The sequence below is a fragment of the Melopsittacus undulatus genome, chromosome 1, assembly GCF_012275295.1.
Source record: "Melopsittacus undulatus isolate bMelUnd1 chromosome 1, bMelUnd1.mat.Z, whole genome shotgun sequence".
Taxonomy (NCBI): Eukaryota; Metazoa; Chordata; class Aves; order Psittaciformes; family Psittaculidae; genus Melopsittacus; species Melopsittacus undulatus.
Window position 1 is genome coordinate 35,244,817 of NC_047527.1, and position 24,506 is coordinate 35,269,322.

General features: G+C 41.6%; 1 protein-coding gene across 1 annotated transcript in view; it reads left to right on the top strand.

Moving 5' to 3' along the window:
- The first annotated feature begins 1,578 nt into the window (after positions 1-1,578).
- The window catches only part of CPA6 (carboxypeptidase A6), an 89,718-nt gene continuing 66,790 nt past the window's right edge, over positions 1,579-24,506 (top strand). The window contains exons 1-2 of the mRNA XM_034062811.1: positions 1,579-1,660; positions 8,450-8,870. Of these exons, the coding sequence (XP_033918702.1) occupies positions 1,579-1,660; positions 8,450-8,870 (503 nt within the window). The remainder of the gene's footprint in view (positions 1,661-8,449; positions 8,871-24,506) is intronic.

Here is a 24,506-nt window from a genome sequence, read left to right on the forward strand (position 1 = left end):
GCAGTGAGTGATAAAGACTGCATGCTATCCAGCTCATCAAACACTAGCTACTTTATCCAATGAAGAAACATACTGCATTCAGATCACGTGCTATAAGGCCTAGCAGGACTAGCTTTGATGTTGCCTTCAGATAACTCTCCCTATCAACAGCAAGGAGAAAAAACTAAACTGTCATCTAAAATGTTCTTCAACTATACCATGTGTCCTTCCTGTACTGTAAGTCTGTGTGAAACAGCATTACCGACATGGATGTCAGGTGACAATAACACTTGCTCTGCACTGGAGGAAAATATTGATGAGCATCTTTAGCACCTTTTTCTTTCTTTTTGCAAACTCTTTTTAATACTTTCTCTTAGGAAAGATTAGAAACAGTTTTACAGATTGCCCTTTAATTTTTTTTTTTAATTAAAAGAGTAACTAATAGTTCACTTTTAAAGGACAGAGCCCCCAACAGGAGGTGGGGGGCTGTTATATATAACCAATATATAACCAAGAGTTATCTACTGCAGATAACTCCTTACGCATATTCCAGACTTTCAGTGCAAATTTATGAATCCCACAACTTCCATCTTGTTCATGATGAAATTATGAAATTCTCATGATGACTGTCGTGGTTTAAACCCAGTCAGCCACGCAGTCTCTGTCTCACACACACCCCCACCACCCCCCTTCTTGCCTTCCCCCTGCTCCTGGAGGGATGAGGAGGAGAACTGAAAGAATGTAACTCCCACGGGTTGAGATAAGAGCAGTCCAGTAACTAAGGTATAACACAAACCACTGCTGCTACCACCAACAATAATAATGACAAGGGAAATAACAAGGGAAGAAAATACAACACCTCATCTCCTGCTGATCGATAACTCGCCCCACCCAGCCTGACCTAGCACTGACCCAGCACTGACCCATACCTTGTCCAACCCTGCAGTCCCTTAGCCGTTCCAGGTAACTCCCAGTTACATCCTGGCCATGATGTGCTGTGGCATGGAATACCTCTTTGGCTAACTTGGGCCAGGTGTCCTGTCTCTGCTTACTCCTGGCTTCCCATCCCCCCAGCAGAGCATGAGACTCACAAAGTCCTTGGCCAGACCAAACACTTAAGCAGTAACTAAAAACATCGGTGTTATCAGCGCTGGTCCCAGGCCGAAAGTCAAAAACATAGCGCTGCACCAGCTACTAAGAAGGAGAAAAATGACTGCTACTGCTGAACCCAGGACAATGACATGCCTTTCTGACCCAAAAATTATGTAAAGCCGGCTCTTGTTAATTTAGTAGAATATTTGTCAAATTGACTCAATGGCTGTAAACTCAACAAGAGTGTTAATCAGAAACATGGAGGGTTGAGTTCAGATTTTTCTTTTTGGTATCATACTTTCATATTTATGATTATCCTGCAACTTCCGGTACTTGCAAGCATCTGCCTCCCTGCCTTTTCTGGTTTTGTAACCACATGCCTCTGATTTGAACTACACAACCAAGATGGAGAAGATGACAAATAAACATCAACTTAATGTTAGGGAGTATCAGAAACTGGCAGCTCCCTGAAGGCCAGGAGCATTAGGGGCTCCCTAGGGTACCACCATGGAGCAACCAGAGGCACTGGGAGCAGCCCCAGCCCCAGGCATTGGGCACCTCCACAAGGACAGGGACAGCCAGGAGCCAGGTTGGGATGTGGTCCCACAGGTGGGCTCAGCTTGGTGGGGCCCATGACAGGTCAGGGCAGGGCTGTGTGGATCCAGAGACCAGCCCTACTGCACTGCCACTGGGGCTGCCATGGGGCCCTGGGCTGTGGACAGGGTGAGGGGAGCCCTAGGCCATGGGCAGGGGCAGGCTGGGTTTGCAGTGCCCTTAAGACCCTCAGGATACTTCAGTTCTCTATCATCCCCCAACTGAAAATATGTCCTATGGCCCAGCTCACATGCACCAAATTTGTTGGGAAAGCTGACAACAGACAGGTGGTATTGTCTCACTGTAATGCTGCCTGCTTGTAAGACACAAGGATGCTTGCATTAAATATTATTTTCCTCCTCCATTCTGTTCTCTTCTCTGACATATTTCACCAGAGCTAGAATTTATTCCCTGGCTTTTTGACGTTTCAGAACTGGAATGACAGAATCCTGCAATACTATTATTTTTACCATTCCCATTTTTCAGTCTTTTCAGCATTTTTCAGTATTCGAGTAGCATAAATCTCTGAAGTACGTGCTACCTAATTATATACAGTTTTAGGCTATTAAGGCATCCAAGTTTGAAGGAGGACAATCAAAATATCATTCCAGGCACAGATGGTAAAATGACCTGATAATTATCAGGCAATGTTAAGGGTAAGAAAGGGAGGAGGAGGAAAGACACTTTTCATGCCACTGCAGCTGACAAATTAACAACTCAGTCGTTTCCTCCAGAATGATATTCTATATAATGTTCCTGTTCCTCCCAGAAGATGTAACGATAACCCACTGCAGAATGTCTGCAACTGGGAGTTGTGTGGGAAGTTGCACAACACACTATTGTACTGAACTTATTCTTTCAAAGGCACCTTTCCTCCTAAACATTTTCATATGTGTACATATGGTAAATGGTAGTTGGTATAAATAAAAACTCAGCACATGTCATGTTTTGTGTGCAGTAGTTGCTATAGAGCAGATACAAACTCGGTTCCATGGTTCAGAAGTCACATAGATTTCTCACCATGTTTCAAAATAAATATTGTTATTATTTGTTCTTTCTTAACATTATTAAATGTCATTACTGGGTATCCAATGGCTGCAAATAATATGTATATCAAAACTAGATACTGAACATAATCTTTCATTGTGAATATGTGTCCTGGGTTCATCAGTAGCAGTCATTTTTTCTCCTTCTTAGTAGCTGGTGCAGTGCTGTCGGTTTGACTTTCAGCCTGGAAACAACGCTGGTAACACTGATGTTTTTAGTGGCTGCTCAGTAATGTTTACTCTGACCAAGGGCTTTCTGAGTCTCATGCTCTGCCAGGGAAGAGGGGAAGCCGGGAGGAAGCAGAGACGGATCACCTGACTCAAACTAACTAAAGAGGTATTCCATGCCACAGCACATCATGCCCACTATGTAAACTGGGGGCAGTTACCTGGAAGGGTTAGATCACTGCTCAGGTCAGGCTGGGTATCAGACGGCTGTTGATGAGTGGTTGTATTCTCTTCCCTTGTTATTTCCCTTATCATTATTATTATTGGTGGTAGCAGCAGTGGTTTGTGTTATACCTTAGTTACTGGACTGTTCTTATCGCAACCCATGGGAGTTACATTCTTTTGATTCTCCTCTCCATCTCTCCGGGAGCGGGGGGAGGAAATGGGGGAGAGTGAGCAAACAGCTGCGTGGTTTCTGGGTTGTTGGCTGGGCTTAAACCATGACAATGTGCCACTCCCCTTGTAGCAAAAGAAGTGAAATTGTCTCTAAGCTTGAGTATGCTCAGACAAGTTTGACTCTGGGAACAAATGTATTTGCCTTTCAGAGTAAAAATACAACCTAATACAAATTCACTAATGGCATATGTTCCGGTGGTTATTGTCAGGAGACCCAAATGCTATCCTTACTGTTGCCAAGGACTTGCTCTTCTTCCTGGCACAAATGTTCAGCCTCCCTATATCTTAGTATCCCCATCTGTGAAACAACTCCAGAATACTGGTTACTGGTTACATGAAGTTAGAGGAAGACCAAGATCTTTGATTAGAGCGAAGTACAGAAATTGAGAGAGGGCTGGAGGAATGTGCAATACAAGTTGAATGTGTTACTAGACACAAATCATTTGTACAGAAAGTAAACACACATGATGTGTGTAGGAGGTGCAAGAAGTTTCTAAATTGCCATCCTCATAGTTTGCAGCCTGCAATTTTCACCACAACAGAAAAGCTAGAGAAATCTCTTGCCTAATGAAAGACTGTATTTTGACTCAAATAAAAATCCTGTCAGTTCAGCTATAGGAAAGCTTTTTTTTTATGTTTCTCTTTAAGTGTTAGCAGGGGTAAAGAAACATCTGAGACAAAGTCTACATATAGTCACACTGCAATTTGTTTATCCACTTCTATACAATTACAAAAAGAAAAAAAGGTTTAGGGAATTGTCATGAGCAATGGTTTACTTCACAGCTCTTGGCCAAAAGTTTAAAACCAAGTGGCCATGCATATCTTAAGGCAGGCTCTCAAGACAGTACAAGCTTTCCCTCACAATGTTGCCTGCCAGAGATCCTTCAAAGAATTTTTTTTTCCTCCCATGGTTAGCTTCAATAGGAAATTCCATGTGTATAAAGAAAGGCATGAACCTAAGGGTAACATCCTTTCCAAGATTAAAACCATGCTAAGGAACAGAACTCATCAGGTTTGTAATACTGTCACCTGAGGTTATCTATCAATATGGTTTCTAAGGACTCCTGGCGGGGACAGGGGTTGATCTGTTGATGATTTGTCTGTTACACATCTAATTTTCTTTAGCTCCTTTTAAGGCATACATTTAAATGTCTCTCATTTCTACAAAATAGGAAAGAATATTTAACCTGTGTTCCTATCCTCCTGCAGAATAACAGGATAATAGCAGAAGACAGAAATACTTCAAGAGTTCCTTTCTTCCACTTAATTGAAACATAATAGTTCAGTGCCATTGACACAAGTCCAAATAAAATGACTCAGTTGTAGTAATGCAGCACCCCCAAGTAAGCTAATGACAGAATGTCAAAGTTCTTAATTGCAAAACTCATACCTTTTGAAGATATGTGTCATTCACTTGAGAAAGCTAATTCCATCTGAATACCCTGCAAGGCAATGTTCGGAACTGGTTCATTGTTACAAAATCAGCTATCATTTACTCTTTCCTATGCCCCAGTGAGGGCAGGGTGATGGTGACACCTTCTCAAGTTCCAATTATCAGGATACTCAGAAAGAAGTACTTTCTGAAAGCTGGAGGTGGACTTTTTATAAGAGCAAGGAGTGATCGGACAAGGGATAATGGCTTTAAACTGAAAATGGTTAGATTTAGATTAGATATAAGGAAGAAATTCTTCATTATGAGGGTGGCGAGACTGCCCAGAGAAGCTGTGACTGCCCCAACGCTGGCAGTGGGATTCAAGGCCAGGCTGGATGGGGCTTTGAGCAGCCTGGTCTAGTGGAAGGTGTCCCTGCCCATGGCAGGGGGCTGGAACTATATGGTCTTCAAGGTTCCTTCCAAACCATTCAATGATTCTACAACAACATAGCTGTGTTAGCAGACTGACTGGGAGGTTGAAGAAACTTAAAGGAGGTGGGAGCAGGGACAGGGGAGGATGCAAGGAAAGGTAGCAAACCTACATAGAGAAGCACAGACATGTCTGTAGTAACCTGATACCCCAACTAAATTTAGGCTAGCTCAGGTACCAGCGGCTGCTTGTCCCTGACAGTACAAAGCTCAGCACCACCTATGAGTACTACTCTGTTGTTACAGGAACACTCCTCTCACTACAGAGTGGTTAAAGTTATATATGAAGCTTTGACACTCATACATGGATTATGATATTCATGTTCTTCTAGACCCTCAACCTAAGCTAATACAAAATCAGCAGGGCCACTTTTACTGTCCTTTACCTGTCAAGGTCTCCATGTGAGTTAAAAGAAATGGAGCAGATCTTGAAAAGGACATTGCACTCAATCAGCTTCAGTCTTTTTAAACTAGATATAACAGTGCAAATCCCAACATGAACACACTTGCTCCAATTTATTTTTGACCAGTATGATTTAAACTAGAACAACATGAAAGTTGTTTTAACTCCTGTTTCTGAACCATTGTGGCTCTAACAAATGTACAGCAAGGATAGTTTATTCAAGCCAATGCAGCCTTCTCATGAAGGGTAGAACAGGTAGCCCAAAGAGGTGGTGGATGCTCCAACCCTGGAGACATTCAAGGCCAGGCTGGATGTGGTTCTTAGCAACCTGATCTGGTTGAAGATGTCCCTGATCATTGTGGAGGGAGTGGATTAGATGACCTTTGAAGGTCCCTTCCAACCCAAGCTATTCTATGGTTCTATGATAAGCTGAGAGCTGGGACAGCTCAAAGGTATAAAATACACTTACAAGAAACTATTCGCTTTTTTTCTGTTCTTCTGCGTAATTACAGACTACTCAATAAATGGCATGTTCTCAAGTTCATGTGGCAACTGTAGGCTGCCTGCCCACTCACTTTATATGAAGCCTTTCTTGTTTCTATGCCATGTAGAACTGCCTCTGTTTCAGCAGCCTGTGTTCCTTGTAAAGTGTGGGATTCTGTGATAAACCCCACATCTTGTTTTATTAAGGGAGAAACCATATCTCAGGTTTTTTTCTGTCCCTTCACAATCTCTCATCACCTCCAAGTCAAAGCTGCACGAAATCCTTGATGTTGGCAATTCCTCTTTTCAGCTGCAAGAAGTGAAGGAAAAGAAACTCCTACTTTCTTCCTTACAAATCCTTTGCTTAGCTGGGTGCAAGTTTTATAGCCACATCTTGTCAGGAAAGTAGACTTACCACATGTGTAACTTCAAGTTCAACTACAGCATTTTAATCCCTTCCTAGCTGCCAGCATGTCAGAGTTATAGCCCTCCACCCAGTCTGCCCCATCACCTACTGATGTATCAGAGAGAGAATGAGACATCTGCACCCCCCTCACTACCCCAACCTCTGTTAAAGCACTTTTTGATATTTTTGAGCTATTTCTCTCTCCAGATTCTCCACATCACTAAAGGTGTCATTTTTAATTATTTACAAATCAATATTAAACATGCAGAAGTAGGACATACTAGCAAAGACAGCAAGATATTTCTTTGAGTGCTTATTCCACACTCTGTTACTTATCTTCACTATTTAATTTTGGTGCTTGAACTCCCATTTCTTTCTTGTATCTTCTTGCATTTTACTTTCAGTGGATGTTGCAGAAAGGCAGGATTTAAGACTGGAACCTAGAGCCACAGAAGCTCATAATAAAATTCCCCCTAGCTCTAAGAGGAAAACTTTTTTTTTGTCCTCTTGAAAGCAATAATTCTAGAATAGTAGCCAAACCATTTTGCAAACAGAAGCCAATAGTAAAATTCTTCCCAGCTCCAATAAAACCAGGTTATTATCATCAAAGCAAATATTTTAGAATAATAGCCAAACTACATTTTGCAAACTTTTAATAATTGATATATTACCCAATGCACTTCAGGTGTAGCAAGGACACATAGTAAGAAAAGTAACCAGGAACAGTATGTAAAATAAAGCACTGTTTTCTGTTCCAGTACCACAATCATGCCCTCCAAAAGTCACTTCTTTTCAGAACAGCTGGTTTTACCTTTGACATCACCTCTGAACAAACAGTAGAGGCTCTATTAAATAGGTGCCTGTAAAGTTAAAGTTTCATTTGTTACAAGACTGAAGATTTGCAGAAAAGGTTTTGGGTGTTGCCTACAGTAAATGGGATGTGTTTTCAAGAAGAGATGAACAACATCTCATGCTGAATGCACATCTATGTATAAGCACACACACAAATTCACCTCTGCAGAGCCTCACCAGAAATGAATTCAAGATTTTAAGCACAGAATGTTACAGGGGAACAGGCAGCTCAAAGGTGAGAGCATCAATAACTGAACAGAATAATCCTGCCCTGGACCGAGTCTTTTCCATCTCCAGACTCTTATCATGAAACTAGTGTCAGATTTAGTGCCGGTATGGAAACAGAGACAAAGGAAAATGTCCATTTGCCTTTCAGCCATAGAATATGTAGAGTGCAAGGTTTAATACAGTCCTTTTTGAAAAGCTCCCCGTGTCTCTGAAGCATTAGCAGGGATTTACAGTAGTTCTCACACACATTCAAATGTCAGCGGTTTTATTTGTCTACAGCCACCCATTATTTTAACTCTGAGAGAATGAGAACCAGTCAGGTTTAAGCACTTTGCGCTTCTTGTAATGAAAGTCAGCGTAAGAGTATCGAAGGGGCTATCAGTTTATGCCATATTGGCATATTTTATTTAGTTTAACAAGTACTCCAGGTGTTTTCTATAAAATATGATTATTTGCAACAAAACTCTCCCCATTTTCCTTGCTATTCCCAGTGCTCCAGTGACTTATCTTTATGTGGCTCTTTCACCCCCACCAGTGTAGAAGAGGTAGCAAACGCCTAATTAAAACAAAAACAAAAACAAAAAAAAAAAAGGAGAAAGCTGAGTTTTTATTTTATTGTATCAGTCTCTCTTCCCCTACCCCACTACCCAGGCCCAAGACTTTTTGCAACACTGGTAACTTGAAATCCCACTTTCTCCTCCCCTCGTGGTTCCTAATGGAACTCTCCACCGCTTGTGTTTTGTGCAGGCATCTCACCGGACCCAACTCATTCCCCCAACAGGGAAAATCACAGCGGTAATCCCCCGACGCCGCTCACCGCTGCCCTCACTGGGCGCAGCACCTGCGGGTGTAGCCCACCCCTCGCACCCCTCTTTCCACAGCCTCCGTGCCCACGGGGGGCTGCTGGCTGCAGCCCTCCCCTAGCCAGCCCCCGAGCCCCTCCCGGGACAGGCGGTGGCTGCGGAGTCGTACACCCCCCGCACCTCCCGTCCGCCCTCCCTCCCCGCCCCGTCCCGCCGCCGTCCCAATCCCCGTCCCCCCCCCCCGACTCTCTCCCCTCGCCGTTGGCACCAGCGACACCTCCGACCTCCCCGCTCCTCCCGGCCCCCGCCTCCGACCCGGCTTTGTGTGCGCGGCACCTGGGCCGGGCACGGCGGCACCGGTGGTGGCGGTGTCGGTCTCGGTGGCAGCGCGTCCCCGCACGATGCCGCTCCGCGGGAGCCCCTCCGCGCTCCTGCCCCTTTGTCTGCTCTGCCTCCAGGCTGCGCTGCCACTCCGCGGCCACGGCGGCCGGTACGCCGGGTAAGTCTGTCCGTCTGTCCGTCCGTCCGTCCGCCCGCCCGCCGTCCCTTACCACCCTGGTGAGGGGGCAGTAGCTCCGCGGCCGCGCTCCTTCCGCTGACCTGTCCCAAGAACCGGCTTGTACAGACGGCTTCTGCCGAGCGGTTGGTTTGCTTGTTTCCGTGCAGCTATGGCATGCTCCGGGGCTTTCTTGCAAAAGGTGCTGTCTCTTGTAGCAATGGGAAGGATGCTACACTGAGGGAGAAAAGTTTTAGTGTCCTTGTAGAAAGAGACAATGTGGTTGTACAGCACACGGGCTTCACCGTGCTCTGAAATGAATGAAGGTTTGTATTTTCCTTGAGGGAACAATTTTCGAGTGTTTTGCTTTTTTTTTAAAGTTGAACAATGTGCGGTCGTACTGAATGCATAAACAGTGCAACCAATAAGGGAACCTGATTAACCTTACTGTAAGCAAGTGAAGACTTTTACATGTGTTTCAAACTAGTCCTTTTGTAACTTTCCTTTTGTTTTCATTTAAGTTCAAATGTGTGTTATAAAGACGGAACTAAGCAGTAATAAAAGGCAAACTGTGGTATCAGTGCTAGACTTTGCCTCCAAAGTGTATGTTCTTTTTGCCTGACTTAAACACTTTGGTTTTAGCAAGTATTTAACAAAATAGAGAGCTTTGTGATGCAAATGAAGAGACTATCATACATAAGGGCATTAGGAGCTATCTTTTCACAGACACTAAAATTCATTCAAACTCACCAGCAAATTCCTCCGGAGAAGCACACCTCCCCGTGGAAGTAGGAACTGTATTATTCTTTTTATTACATTAAAGTAGCCAAGCCAGACATGGAAATTCCACTACTAAAATGAAGCTTTAAAACCCCAAAACATGCCTTGAACTTCAAATGCATGGTAACGTGATATGAAGCCGTTCACCCCTGGGTCATAGTTAGTGACAGAAAGTAGTTAAACATTTGACAGCTGTTCCACCATGTCCAGTTAGTTCCTCTGTCCCAGTGTCTATCCTTGCTGTGTGAAACCAAACTGACCACCACACTCAGGAGCTCTCCTGGCAGTGCAGAAAGGAATGGGGCAGAACACTGAACTGTTCTTCAAAGCCATGGCATAAGGTTTGTGCAGCAGTACTATTTGCTCTGTCTGGAGCCCATTGCACAGCCATGGTCTTGATAAGACCCAATTGTTTTAAAGTCAAGATTGTATTGAGTTTATTTGGAGATGACATTGAGATGAGTTACACATTCCCAGTGCTTGTACATAACTTTTTTGAATATTAGTTGCATGAGCTATCTATTGATCAAGGTACAAGATGTCAAAATACACATTTTAATATCCTCTTACGTTCAAGTGAGATCATCCATCTATAATCCAGTTGGTTAAAACAGAAGAACAATGCATGCAGTTTCATATATTTGACCTCTGCTAAGTATGGGATTCACCAACTCTGTTACAAGTTTTAATAATAATTTTCCTGTTGGATCATTTTATGTCCCCCAAGTGACATGTGAAGGACGCACCCAAACTCTCCCTGTTGATCCCCGTCCTGCACAGAGTCTAGTCCAGAAAAACAAGGTGTCTCATCAGCTTCCAGAATTTTGGCAAGCACAACAAAAATCACTACTAAAAAAGAAAATAATAATAAAAAATAAAAGGCTAGAGTTCATTATAAAAACTCTTGGTCAATAGGCAATTGTAGTAGGGGGCCAAGATATATTTACAAGCCTTGCGGAAAATGTGGTCACATTTGTAACAGAAACCAGAATGTGTACCACATGTGTAACACAAACTGGAAAAATAACCTGATCTTTTTCCCACTCTACTAATCTTTTCCATTCCTACTATCCTGGCATTATTTGTGTCAATAAAAGATGATGAAAAAATTGTTTGTACCAGGATGAAGGTTCCTTCAGACTTATGACTACATCTTGTCCTTCTGAAGCATCTGTCATTGGCCCAATGTCTTGGGCAGAATCATTTAATTCCCTCTGTGTGTGCAATTGAGTAGAAACAGTTGAGCGGGTATTGCCATCACTCCTGAATCTCATCATCACCTGAAGGGAAAAATATTTTGGTAGGGTTTGGGGATGGGTTTTTTTTTTGAGAAAGGCAATAAAAAGGGGTGTCCCAGCCACCTGACTTTATTTTGTGCTAAGAAATGTGTGTCAATCCTAGTCACTTCTATCAGGCTGTAATATATAGGGGAAAGGCGTAAATAGAATTAGCACAAAAAGGATGAGAGAAAGAGAAAAAAAAAGGAACAAAAAAAGCTATGGAAAATATTTCTCACAGAGGCCAGCGCTAGGAGGCACAGAGCAATTGCAGCTCTTTAGCTGAGGACTCCAACCCAAGACAATTAATTGGTATTGCACATGTTTCTCCAAACTGTGTTCAGAGCAGGCCAGGTGTGCCATAGGGACACATCTTTGTGCAAAAGCATTCCAGATACCTTCAGGAAGTCAACAAACAGTTGGGGTGTCTCAGCAAGGAGGCAGGAGCTCTCATGCCCACTGAGTTCACTGCAGAGCAGGTGTATTTGCCTTTGGCTGCTTCACAGAACATGCAGGAGTTCAATCAGCCTCTGTGCTCTTGTGCCTGCAGGAATTCAAGAGGATCTGGGAGCTACTGCCTTCACATCTAGAATACCCTGCTAACCAGCTACCCCACCGCAAATTCAAAGCTATACTCACACATTTTTCCTTCTCCCACTTGCATGCTCTGTCCAAGGGTTCCAGGGGAGATAGGCAAGGGGAAGGGACACATCAGGGTTTGGGCAGAGTATATGTGATATATTGAAGTGGATTTTGCAGGAAGCCACTAGCAGAAGTTCAGACAGGGCAACAAGGATAACCAAATGTGTGGAATGGCTAAGTGCTAGGACTCTGGTCTCTAATAGAAATAATTTAGGGCCTAACAGATGTCTACAACCTTTGAGTGACATGGAGATAGGGGATAGAGATAAGTTGTGCCCTGTTTCTTCCAGTTACAAGCAGGAGATATAAAACTAATCTAATAGAAACCAGGTTGAAAAGAAACTTCTTCACCCCACAGGTGTGAGTCCTGCAGAATCCTTGCTGAAGGATGTGAAATAGTGCTCTGGGTCCCTGTATGGCCTCTGCAGGTGGAAGAGGGAAGAAAACATAGGGAGTAAGGGAAGACATAAAAAATCAGGACATGGGCAAAGCTTGCACCCATGCTTGGGAGCTCTGAACTTTTCCTAGGTTTTCTACATTAGATGCAACCTGTGTTCTTCCTGTAGACATTTATACTTCTCTTGGTTTTAAAAATATACATGTTACAAAAGGGAGTGTAGTGTAGTATTAAAGAAAATTCATGTCCAGGCTTGGTCTGTGGAAGGGAGAATTGCCAGGTATGCTACTCAAAGGATATCCAGCCCAGGAGATCACTGCATTGAAACTTGACAGTTAGGTTGGGACAGTACTTAGTGGTAATACTCTTCCTTGTGTAGTTGTGTTTTGACAGTTTTCCATAGCAGGGTACTGGAACAGGTGGACTTTTGGTGGTTGTTTTTGACCAAATGCAGCAATCTTCCTCTCTTAGGAATGCTATGAAGGAGATGGCTACCCATTAGCAGGTCAAGGTTTCTTAGGACAAAAAGCATCTCTCTCATTTGTTCTTTAAAAAACGCTACTAAGACCTTTTTACTCCAGCTCACCTACCTTCACCTGACATGGCACTTGGGCATGTTCCCTCCATTTTCTACCCCACTTTGTATTCTTCCAAAGCCTTTTCAAAAGTGTGCCTCATCTCACCTCAAATAACCAAATGCAGGCAAAAAACTTGACCAGACCTTCTTTAAGGTTTTTGCTGGACTCTTTGGAGTCTTTTTTAAATATTGGATCAAGAATTTACCTCCTCCAAAATCATGCAATCAACTAGGTTGGAAAAGACCTTTAAGATCATCAAGTTCAGCTGTTAACCCCAGGTTATCCTTCTGCGGGTTGCACTGCTCCAGGTAATTGTCATTTCTCTTGGCCAGGTAAAGGCTATGGTACGTGCTTATGTTATCGTGTAACAACAGCATAAAATAAGCTGGGAATGATATGGCTAACAAAGAAATTGAAATCGGTAAAGAAATGTTCTGCAATCCAAGATACAATACGCTGCAGCTACTGGGACATCACATCCTGAAAACTGCATAAACCAAATGTTCATGTAGATAAGCACAGATATCAAATCTGAGAGCATTTGGCAAATTTGAAGTATTTTAATGCCCACTAATACCCCTACATACCATAGCTAAGTGCCTCTGATCCTCACAATACCTTACACACAATAGCTGGCAATTGTTCTGTCTCATGGAAAAAACACATGGGAGTGTGATGAAAGTGAGTTGCTGAGGGAATTGAGAAGTGGAAAGGAACTCCTGTGCTATTCCCCTCTGCAGATTTTTTCCAAATGTTTTAATCGGGGACTAAAAGATCTGCTTTGCTGTGTAAAAATGGTTATTTCTCTCTACTGCCCAGCTCTCCTTCCCCACACCCAAGTCAAAGTGAAATGTCATACAACTGGCAAAAGAAGTACTTGGAGAGCACACCACCAGCCTTAGATGGAAGTTAATCCTATTAATTCAGATGAAAACAACACTTAGTGCTTCTCTAGCTGGTGTCGGGGAGCTTCTAAAAGGTGAAAAGCTGTGACCTCTCTAGCACAACTATAAGTATTCTCTTTTAGAATAACCAATAATTCTCTAATCAAAGCACCACTGATTCCTAAAAAGAGCACACATCAGTGGAATCCACAAGAACTCTGGGACCTCTATTAGCCATTCTTGTCCTAACACCACAGCTCTAATTTTGAACTTTCTCATCACCTGGTATTCTCCCTGGACAATATCCTTTATGTTCTCTTAGAGGAAAAAATATAATACTGCCAAGTTCTCGTTCTTTTTCTCATCTAAGTCCAGGCACAATAAATTTACCTTTTAAAGGCTCTCTGCCCTCCTCATTATAAATGAGAAATACGAAGTGTTCCAGTTGCTCTTTCCCTTTATTTTTTACTTTTTTACTTCTCTTTTTTTTTTTTTTAATAATTGGCACCACAATGTACATCCACATTACCCAAGTGAAGTAAATGCCAGGCTAGGAGGGTCCCAGTTCATTATGTCTGTGTCCAAATCAGTCTCCAGGTTCATATCACCATATGAGCGTGGTCACATACTCATCCAAACTGGGACCCCATTGGGTGGTGTTCTGGGTTCCTGTCTGTCCTCTGCAGGTGGAAGAGGGCAGAAAACATGTGGAGTAAGGGAAGACATAAAAAATCAGAACCTGGGCAAAGCTTGCACCCATGTATGTTATAAATGGGAATGTAGTTTCGTATTAAAGGAAATTCATGTCCAGACTTGGTCCATACAGTTATGTTCTGCAAAAAGCAGGACACCTTTAAGGTGAACTTAAACAGGGATACTTATAAAAAAAGAGAACTCACATATCAAATCAATCTGGACCCTCAGACTAAAGTATCCACTTTGAATCCACCACTTTCTCTGTCTCATGGAAATAAGTGAGCAAAGAGATAAAGCTTTTCCTAGAGCTTCTGGTGCTAGTTGCAGTGGACTCCAAACTTCCCACTTCTATACTATACCCACCTCAGCTGCTGCTGCTGCAAATTAACTCTCCCAGAGTCTCTCATGGGCTTCTTAAAATGAAGTTCTCAACTCTGAATGCTTTGTACAGGACTTTAACAAGCATTTAACAGGGGACAGATGCTGTATAAATCACACACATACTGATTTTTCTTTTTTTTTTTAATTAAGAAAATTGGAATCTAAAATATGTGAGCAATTCACATGTAAGACAGTGGAGCTTACTTGTAGTCCAGAAAGAAAATCATGGCTCTTGAAGAAGCAAATTTGAAAAAGGGAGGCCAAAAATCTTCTTTCCTTGAATACATTGCTAATAAATTGTGGGGAACTCTAGTTTCAGGCACTGCATAGAGCTGTATCCCACACTGCACGATAAACAGGATCCCAAGGTCTCCTGAAATTCTAGTATCTGGAAAAATGTCATCCATATGTCTGAAACAGCCTTACTTGGTCAAAATGACATAGGAAACATTTATTGCTCCATCTAGTTGAAGGTGAATGGCCACCATTAATCATTTCTCCCTATCTCCATGAGGTAAACTCTGTCATCTCTGTTTTGCAGAACTGTTCTTCACTTACCTTTTCTCCTCAACTTTACCTCTGAATATTAAACAGAAATTGTACTCACTTTTCACTGTAGAACATGGTATTTAGCAGAGTTCTGTGTGTGTAATATTCAGGCAAAAGTCAAGAAAGAAACAGACATGTTGATCATATATTGGGTGTCTGTTCAGTAGTCTTGTAAGAAACACCTGCTGTGGGTATGCATAAAGCAGTAAAAGCTGAAATCAGGCAGTGTAGCTCACCTTTTTGTATATTTACTGTTCAAGCAGTATGATTTGTTTTGCTTCCAGGCAGGACATAAGGAAAATATTCCTGCAGTTTGACCTTCTACACCAAAAAAAATATTAAAATGAGCAGCACTGCTACTGTCCCCTGCCTCCCTAGCTTACATACTCATGCTATCAGTATTATTTTTCATGCAGAAAACAACTTTCAGTGAATCCTGTACCTTCTGTTCTATTTACAATGATAAGCAGGTTTGGTTGAAAAATGAGAACCAATCATTACAATTATACACTAAACCCGTCTCTGAAAGCCCTGCTGCAGGCAAAACTCCTTGCAGAACTTTACAGGACTTTTGCTGGTTTCAGATTTGCAGACCTCCAGTAAGCAAAATTCTGAGACAATGGGGCCCAATCTCAAGTTATGTTTTGGTCTTTTTTCCCTGTAAATTCGAGTTCTGGTTTAAAGGCTTTGTTCACGTGGTTGAGCACAAATATGTGGTTCTGATTTGATATTGCTGTTACACCAAAGCACGTGTGGATTTTAAGGGTGCTACAAATCTACACCTCAGTATATTAGATCAGAATTGGACCTTAAACAGACACTGAATTGAAGGAAAGCATCTGCAAGTAAAACTCTAAAACTGCTTTTTGTGCAAGACACCTGAGCATGGGTCAGCCAAAGTACTCTGAATTGAAAAGATATTCAGACCAGCAAATGGATGGGATAAATCATTCCATTTTTTCCCTGATACTTTGTACCTTTTGAGCTGGCCAAATGAGGAGGAAGGCCAAGGGCCTCACTGCTTTCTTATGAAACTAAAAGCCAGGCATTGTGCATCACCCAGGAGGAGCAAGGATGGCTGGTTTGGGGTGGGTGCTGACACAGGCTGGCATACAGCAGCAGGCAGGGAGCACAAACCCATTCCTTCTGTCTTGTCTGCTCTCTGCAAGCTGAATGCTAGGGAGAACAAGGTTCTACCAAGCCCTTCTTCCACTGGGGAATGATGAGGCTTGCAAGTGTGCGTTTTTAAAGAGAAGCTACATCATAAAGTTACAAGGCAAAGCAGTACACAAAACAGCACTTGGTAAAGAGATGTTTTAGACTGCTTAAACACATCCATGAAACAAACAGAATTATCAAATCAAAACATTTTTTTCTTTTCTTTATGATCTACAGCTCGTTTAAGGCTTCTATACATGGGAGACTACCAAAGCATAACCTTGAAAATGAATTTGTAGGAGGTTTATTACAGTAAGGTTATTATAAGAAAAACTTACTGTTTCATATATCGTACCATATCTCAAATTCCTTTACAAGACTAATGATACAGTTTGCAGCTCTTCATGGTTGACTCAGAGAGAAAAAGAGGTTCTTTTTGTTTTTAATTTAGATTTAAAATAATTGTGGGTGCTCACAGCTCAGAAAGCCAGCCTTGTCCTTCACGTGATGGCTTTCTGTGATGCGACCCGTGTATCAACAGAAGTGAGACCAGCAGGTCAGAGGAGGTGATTCTGTCCTTCTACTCCTCTCAGGTGACACCCCTCCTGGAGTACTGCATTCAGCTCTGAAGCCCTCAGTGCAGGAAAGATGTGGACCTTTTGGAGAGGGTCCAGAGGAGGGCCACAGAAATGTTCAGAGGGCTGGAGCACCTCTCTCACACAGACAGGTCCCTATGCGCATATGTACTGGAGACAGTTGTCTGAAAGAGAGAGCTGGAGAGGTTCATCCTGGAGAATAGAAGGTTTTGGGGAAACCTCATAGCAGCTTTCCAGTACCTAACGGGGGGCTACAAGAAAGATGGGGACAAACTTTTCAAAAGGGCCTGACAGGGGCTAATGGTTTTAAACTAAAAGAGGGGAGATTTAGACTAGATACAAGGAAGAGGGTTTTTTTACAGTGAGGGTGGTGAAACACTGGAACAGGCTGCCCAGAGAGGTGGTAGATGCAGTATCCCAGGAAATATCCAAGACCAATTTGGCTCTGAGCAACCTGATGTGGTTGAAGATGTCCTTCTCATTGCAGGGGTCTGGACTAAATGACTTTTCAAGATTCCTTCCAATCCAAACTATAATTCTGTCCTATGATTCTATGATTTTTGTGTTGCATTTGGATGACAACTATGATTAGACTATCTTACAGGTTTGAAAATCTCAGGTAAGCAACATAAAAGGTGGTGCATCTTAATTACAAGACAACAGCTTGTTAGGTCAGAAGACTAGAAAACAGTTTGGTTTTCTTTTTTTTTGAGGAGCAGGTAGCATATATGATAAAACTGTGGTCTGTGGATGGATTTTTAAATGTGAATATTTTAGCCAAGCTCTTTTCTCTCAAGCACTGAAGGTGCTAACTTACTTGAAATAAATGAACAGATTCATCCATAGCAGTCAGGCATTGGTTTATACAAGTATGGGATAGGACCCTGAAAGAAAGTCAAGCCTCAAAGACAGACATGAGAAATTGCTTTAGCAGGCCTGATGAAAACCTGGTGCAGTCTGATTTACTCCACCGTACTCCCACCAAGATTACCACCAGATGCTACTCTAAGGCTGCAGTGCAGTGACATTGCCAAACCCCATGAACCCCTGCTAATGGCCAGGGCAGACAGTTGTGCTCCGGCTGTTCCAGATGTGCAGCCCCTGCTCAGAGACTGGCACTCCTCTTTGTACATTGAGCCAATTCCAGGAGCAAAGAGAGCAAAAAAGCAATTCTCCTTTTTTTTTCCTTTTTTTTTTTTTTTTCCTGGACTGTCAGCTTGTCAAGCTGGGATCTGGCTGCTGCAGAGCCTCTGGGGTATTCGTGTTGGCGCAGGGAAAGGGTGGGAGTGGCTGGTTTTTTGGGATCTGCCTGCATACCTCAAGCTTCTTAGTCTCCCTATGCACATATGCACTGGAGACAGTTGTCTGAAGCCAGTTAAATTCCAGGTATGAACTCTAAGGAGCACACCATGGTTTTACCTCGCCAGAATCTGGCTTCTTGTTCAGTCCCAGATGCCAGGCTCCTCTCCAGACTCATGTCGATGGAACAATTTCAAATGAGTGTTTCAGGCTCACAGGGAGAAGAGTGAGATGCCTATTTTCAAATAAGTGACTTCTAAAAGTGCAAAACCAAAGAAAATGTTAACCTTGGAAGTAACCATCATCACACTTGGGGTTTCGAAACAAAGAGGCATCATTCCTAACCATACAGTAGTTTGGTTTGGAAGGGGCTTTCAAAGGTCATCTAGTCCCCCCCTGCAATGAGCAGGGACATCATCAACTAGATGAGGCTAATGCCTGAAGAAGATGTAAGTCCTTCTTTACAAAACAGCCAAGACTAACATGATAGTGTCTACATAAAAATAATCTCTATATTTATCAAATATGTTGTTGTTAAACAAACAAGCTGTGTTTGTCAAGAAAACAAGGAAGACATTTAAATAAGGACATTTTACTATGGCATCTGACTTTTTTTTGTCACAGTGCAGTTTCAACAAGGAAATAAACCTTGAGCTGTATAGGACAAGCAGCCAAGAACATACTCTGCCTAAAATCTGTACCAAATAACAAGAGTCACCATGTAAGCACACTGCCAAGTCTGGGCTAGTAAGCCAAGTGTCTCAGCAGAATGAGCTTGTGTCACTGCCGGCAGTACATAGCATAAACATACCCTGTGGCACAAAGACAGCACGTCATGTCTTTATCTGCTCTGTTATTAACAGACTGGATCCCTGATCCATCTGCCTATGGTAGCGACAATGCAAAAAAATACATATGGAGATTTTTAATAGAACATACAGTCTAAAAAATTTGCTTTCTTTGTGAACAGTCCGTTTCACCTTCAGTCTATTCAGCTGAGGTTCTTTTGTTTTGCTTTTACCAAAAGCAGTTATCTTAGTCTTAAAGATATAGTCTTAGAATCATGGCCTATCAAAAAGGCCTCAGAGGAAATCTAAGCATTGGAGTATAAACAGTAAAAGCTTTTATATCCACTATCCAACACAAAAAAAAATTCCTAATGTATTTTCTGGGGCCTAGCCTAGAACTGTAACTGGAGTGAAATATATAATTATGCAGGTTTTGATCCCTTCTTCAAGAGTTGTTTCTGTTCAATACTAAGTTGTCCTGAGGCTGGTGATTCTCCCTCCAAAGCAGCTGCAAGAAGTGTGAAGCACAGGAACCCAGGGCTTCTCTGCTCAGCAGAAGAGTGACCACAGATTGTGGGAAACCCTGTCTGCTTGGCATGGGCTGTTCAGTGTCTAAGTACATCTGTTGTATCGTATCTCTCAGAGGCCCCAGGCAAAGAAACATCAGCTGGTCAACATCATCAACCTCTGTCAAATCGGCACATGACGAAGACACTGATCTACTCTTGCCAGACAGTCCTGTGTCAACATGGAGATAGAAATATGGGTATTTCAGGCTCAAATGGGATAAAAGAGGATTCAGAGGCTTCAGCTTTTCCTTCTTTCTACGATGTATGCTACTCATCACATTAGGTAAATATGTCTTTCAAGACATTGCACCTAGCTTCACCTGCCAAAAATGTGTATCAAATTAGAAAATAAGTGTCCAGTGAGTTCAAGTACTTCTGTAGTTCAGAAAATGGTTAGACCTGGAGGCTTGAGGACCAGCAATGTCCACCCTACAACCAGATCTTCCATGTACACTTAGTCCTTAGCCAGTGAGCAGCATGCAACCCACCAGTGTGTTATCTTTCCTATGTCCTTCCCTCTTTCCTTGGACCTATCATCTCTTTTCCATAGGGTGATTGGCATTTTTTGGCTGTATGATGAGTGAAAAGTAGTTAGCACAGGATGCCTTGCCTGACCAAATTGGAGAGGGATTTGTTATTATTAGCTCGTATCACCCACAAACAAATGGGAAAATAGTACAAAACCATAGAAAGATTATCTACTTAAGCCTCTAGGAGATGATGGAGAAGTGAAGCCAGTCTCCTACATAGTAGAGTCAGTATAGAGTAGTGCTCTGGATGAGTTAAGCCTTATGTCTCTTTCTCATGAAGGGCAACCTCTCCAAATGCTATAAAAGCTGCACTGAAAAATGGTGGGTGAATGGGTCCAGGGGCACAGAAAACCTGATCTTTTACTTTTGCTGAATGAAACTGTAAAAGTGAGGAGAAAACCTGCAGATTTTACCTTATCAGACTGGATCAGTCCTACCAATCTGCAGACAGCGAGACAGTGCAATGAAACAGTTCAGGGTAGAGAATTACAGGGAACAAGGGATCCACACTGTGCTCTGTGAAATCTGATCATTCTGCATTGTTTTTCTTTAATCCAGCTTCCATTATCTCTGCTGAAAAAAATACATGTGAGCTTTTATGTATGGCAATTGCACTAGGGGTGGTCTTTGAATTAGAAAGCATTTGCTCGCTGAGCCTGTAGCAAGTCACTCTGGCTGCAGGCTGCACAGTTATACTGGAAAAAAAGAAGCAAAAAGGAGACAAAAAGCATCCTCCTGTACGGTTAAAGAGGACAGGCCTGTGAAAACTATGAGATCTGAGGAAAGAGATTTCTAATATACAGGTGCGTTTACTGTGTGGTGACATTAACCAAGGGAAGCGATATACAATATTTAAAGGTTTATTCTACAGGTAATGGATCTACAAGATTTCAGTTATCTCATTAGAGCTAATGAAATACGGCCTTAATGATGGAGTGGCTAATAGCTGGTATAAAAATGCACAATATTAATTCTTTTAAACATATCAAATAAACAGAACAAAAAAAAAGGACTTAATGCAGGGATCTCACTGGGAAAGACCAGTTTCACAGCAGCCAATGGAAAACATGATTATTAGGGTGTATTTAGTAACTGACAGTCTCTTTGTCCCACTGAAAAACACGGCACAAAAAATAACACAAACTTAAAGCAAACAAAGAAAGAATTTTAAAATTAATTGTTATGTAAAGAACTTTGCTGCTATAAATGGGTGAATCCAAGGTAATGTTTTTAAAGTGATTTGCTAAAATTGCATGCAGAATGTTTATTTTTAAATTGCATGGCTATAAACCACCAGATGTTGTACAGTGAAGCAATGTCAGAAGAAGACTGGAATCCATTGTCGATGAGGAACGGGCAGATGCTTGCTTTAGCAGCAACATCATGCTCATAAGAAAGTTTACTTTCAGTGCAGGGACACCAAGCACTCCTTGCTGTATTCAAGACTTGTTTCCACATTGCCTGCAGGGTTTGTTGTTCTAAGCTTGATTATTACTCATGTGAAACAGGGAAGGGGGAATTTAAAATTAGAGCTTATGGTGGAAGTAAGTTGTCCTGTGTTACGATGGGGATTAACCATAGGAAACATTGTCTCTTGGGTGAGCAAGGTAGCCAAAGCTGGGAGGCCTTTGGTATTTTGGCCATGTATTGTCTTGATGTATGGCTTAGGCCATTCCACTCTGAATTTTACAAAAGAAAAATGGAAATACAACAAAAAGATATATTTTTCATTTGAGATGGGAAAACCAACATTCTTATATAAAAGCAAAGTATCACCTCATATATTTTGCTGCTTTTTGCATAATGTAAGTTTTTTGGCAGCTTATTACTAGCCATGTAGTATGCCAACTCCATTTTCCATGAAGGAAAATAGTCTTTATGTAAGGGTAATATATATATATAAAGGATAATAAAATATCCTTTATGTAAGGATAACTGGGCACAAGATGAATATAAAAAGAAAGAAGCTTCAGAAGTATGGAGCTGACAATTTAATAATTTTGTACAGCCCTACATTTGTGGTAGTAATTCACATAATACATCAAGGGTAGCTCAGTGCGTGCATATTTTGCACATCACAGCTTCATAGGCTGAAATAATTGCAGACAGAAATTAATTCACTCTATGTTGGTGTACAATATAAAAAAGACAATTTAAAATTTATATTCATATAAAAGCAGAGAATGTGGGTTTATCTGGATTTTTTAAAAATACATAACAACAAAAATAGACACAGCTGTGTATTTGGGCTGTGATTTTAGAGTTTAGTGGACATGTACCATGCTGCCAGTTCAAGAAAAACCCCAGATCTTCAGTTTATAATTTTGCTCAATCAGCCATATCAAAACAGCTCTCCTCCTCTAAGAAAAATTACAGAGCAAGGATGAGGTTCAATATGATCACAGGTTTCAAAATTTGTGCACTCAAGGTAGCATAAAACAATGCAAGCATCATATATCTATTCACATGAAGTGTGATCTCATTCTTCTAGTCCATTTCAGTCAAATTGAGCTACATCTTACTTATCTACCAAAAACTCAGCAAAATTAAATAGACCAACCAAATTGTTCCTTCCCTCTCTCCAGCCTTTCTCCTTTCATGGGGAGCAAGCACATTAGAGGGTCCCTGATAAAATCAGTGAGTGCTACAGCAGCAGAAGCAGATTTTTAGTGAAAATGCTGCTTGGGGGACATATCATGGCAAGCCACAGCTTCCTGATGGAAATAGCATTTGTCATCAAAAGTTCTTTTGCAGAAGGCCTACTACATACATAGTTTCTTAGTTGTTATTTTCAAAGGACTTTTCCTTTTGCTGGCTGTGCAGGTGCTGAGCCGAGATTACAGCCTGCTGTGTAAAAACCTGCTCATTTTCCTTGTACCTGCCTCTCAGTTCTCACCCCCCTTCTACTTCACTGTCTTCATGTCTCATCGTAAACAGCCTGCAGAACTGTTCTGGATAGGGACTGGTGTTTTACCACCTGCTGGATCAGCAGATAACTCCTAGGTCTTTGTTGCCTTGTATCTGCAGTATAATCAAGTAATAGTAGTTTCAGCTCTAACACAGGTATTTTGGACAGTGAATCCAGGCAGTATGATGAATAGCAGCCTTAAACAGGTGAAAATAAGCTTAACTGTTTTTTATTAACTTGAATGCTTTCAATTTAGAGTCTTGTTTTCAGTTGGACAGAAGGTAGTAAATGCTGATGAGATGATTTGTTTAAGGAGCTAGCAGCTCTTTTCAGCATTTCATTATCTTTCTGTGAATTATTGTAGCAGGAAAGAACCTAAATTGCATTTATGAACTGAGTCTAGGAAATGAATAGGAGGCTGAGGGAAGATCTTATCACTCTCTACCATTACCTGAAAGGTTGTAGCCAAGTGGGGTTTAGTCTGTTTTCCCAAGGAACCAATGATAGGACAAGAGGTAACAGCCTCAAGCTGTGCCAGGGGAGATTTAGATTGGATATTAGGAAAAAATTCTCACCAAAAGGGTTGTCAAGCACAGAAGCAGGCTGCCCAGGGAAGTGGATGAGTTGCCATCCAAGGAGGTATTTAAAAGATGTGGTGCTTAGGGATATGGTTTAGTGGTGGACTTGGCAGTGCTAGGTTAACAGTTGGACATGATGGTCTTAACAGCCTTTTTGAACCTAAAAGATTTTATGATTCTGTAAACTGATAGTTTCCATTAGGTATCAACAGGAAAAAAACTCTGGTTTTTAACATCGGGTTGATGTGAGTAAGGCTGAGAAAGAATTGAGACCAGAGGGCAAAATCCTTCTGACACCCTATGAACGTGGTAACTTGTTCTTTTTAACCCTTTGGATTTTCTTGGTTTATTTGCTTGGCTTTAGTATTTTTTGTCAGATGTGTGATTTGGAAATTGTTATCAATAAAGAGGTGAGTAAGCAGGAGGTCATAATGTCTTTTAGAGCAATTGTTTATCTACCCTGTTCATTTCAGTTCGAGCTAACTCACATCCTGGATGAAGTTGATAGCAATGTCTTTGTCACTAAAAATTCCATTTATGTTTTTATACATTCACACAAATATCTGTATCAACATTTCTGAAATGGGAAAGATGTCCATTATATCTCCAAACCTGTTAAGTCAAAGCAACACACAGAGAGGTAACAGTCTTTCATACAGAAAGTATGAATAGCATGATGTCAACCAGTAAGCTAGACTAAACAATCCATCTTTTTAGATAAAAACTGTAAAAACTTTAGAAACATTTACTGTTTCAGGTATCTGATGAAAGTTACAGTAATAAATCTAAGATGGTTTAGAAACTGTATTCCCAGGACAATTACAGAATGCCCTAGGCATTTTCTGTCTGCCTGCTGCTAGGCAGAGCATGTTTGCACCGTGTTTCATAAATCCAAATTCTGCAGCATGGAGTCTTTTCTTCTAAGAGCACAGCAGTGAGCTGTCTAGACAAAATGAATGACATAAAATCTCAAATGGAGGGTTTGGTATTTCAGTGATGAAGACATAATACTTAAAGATCTCTGCATTT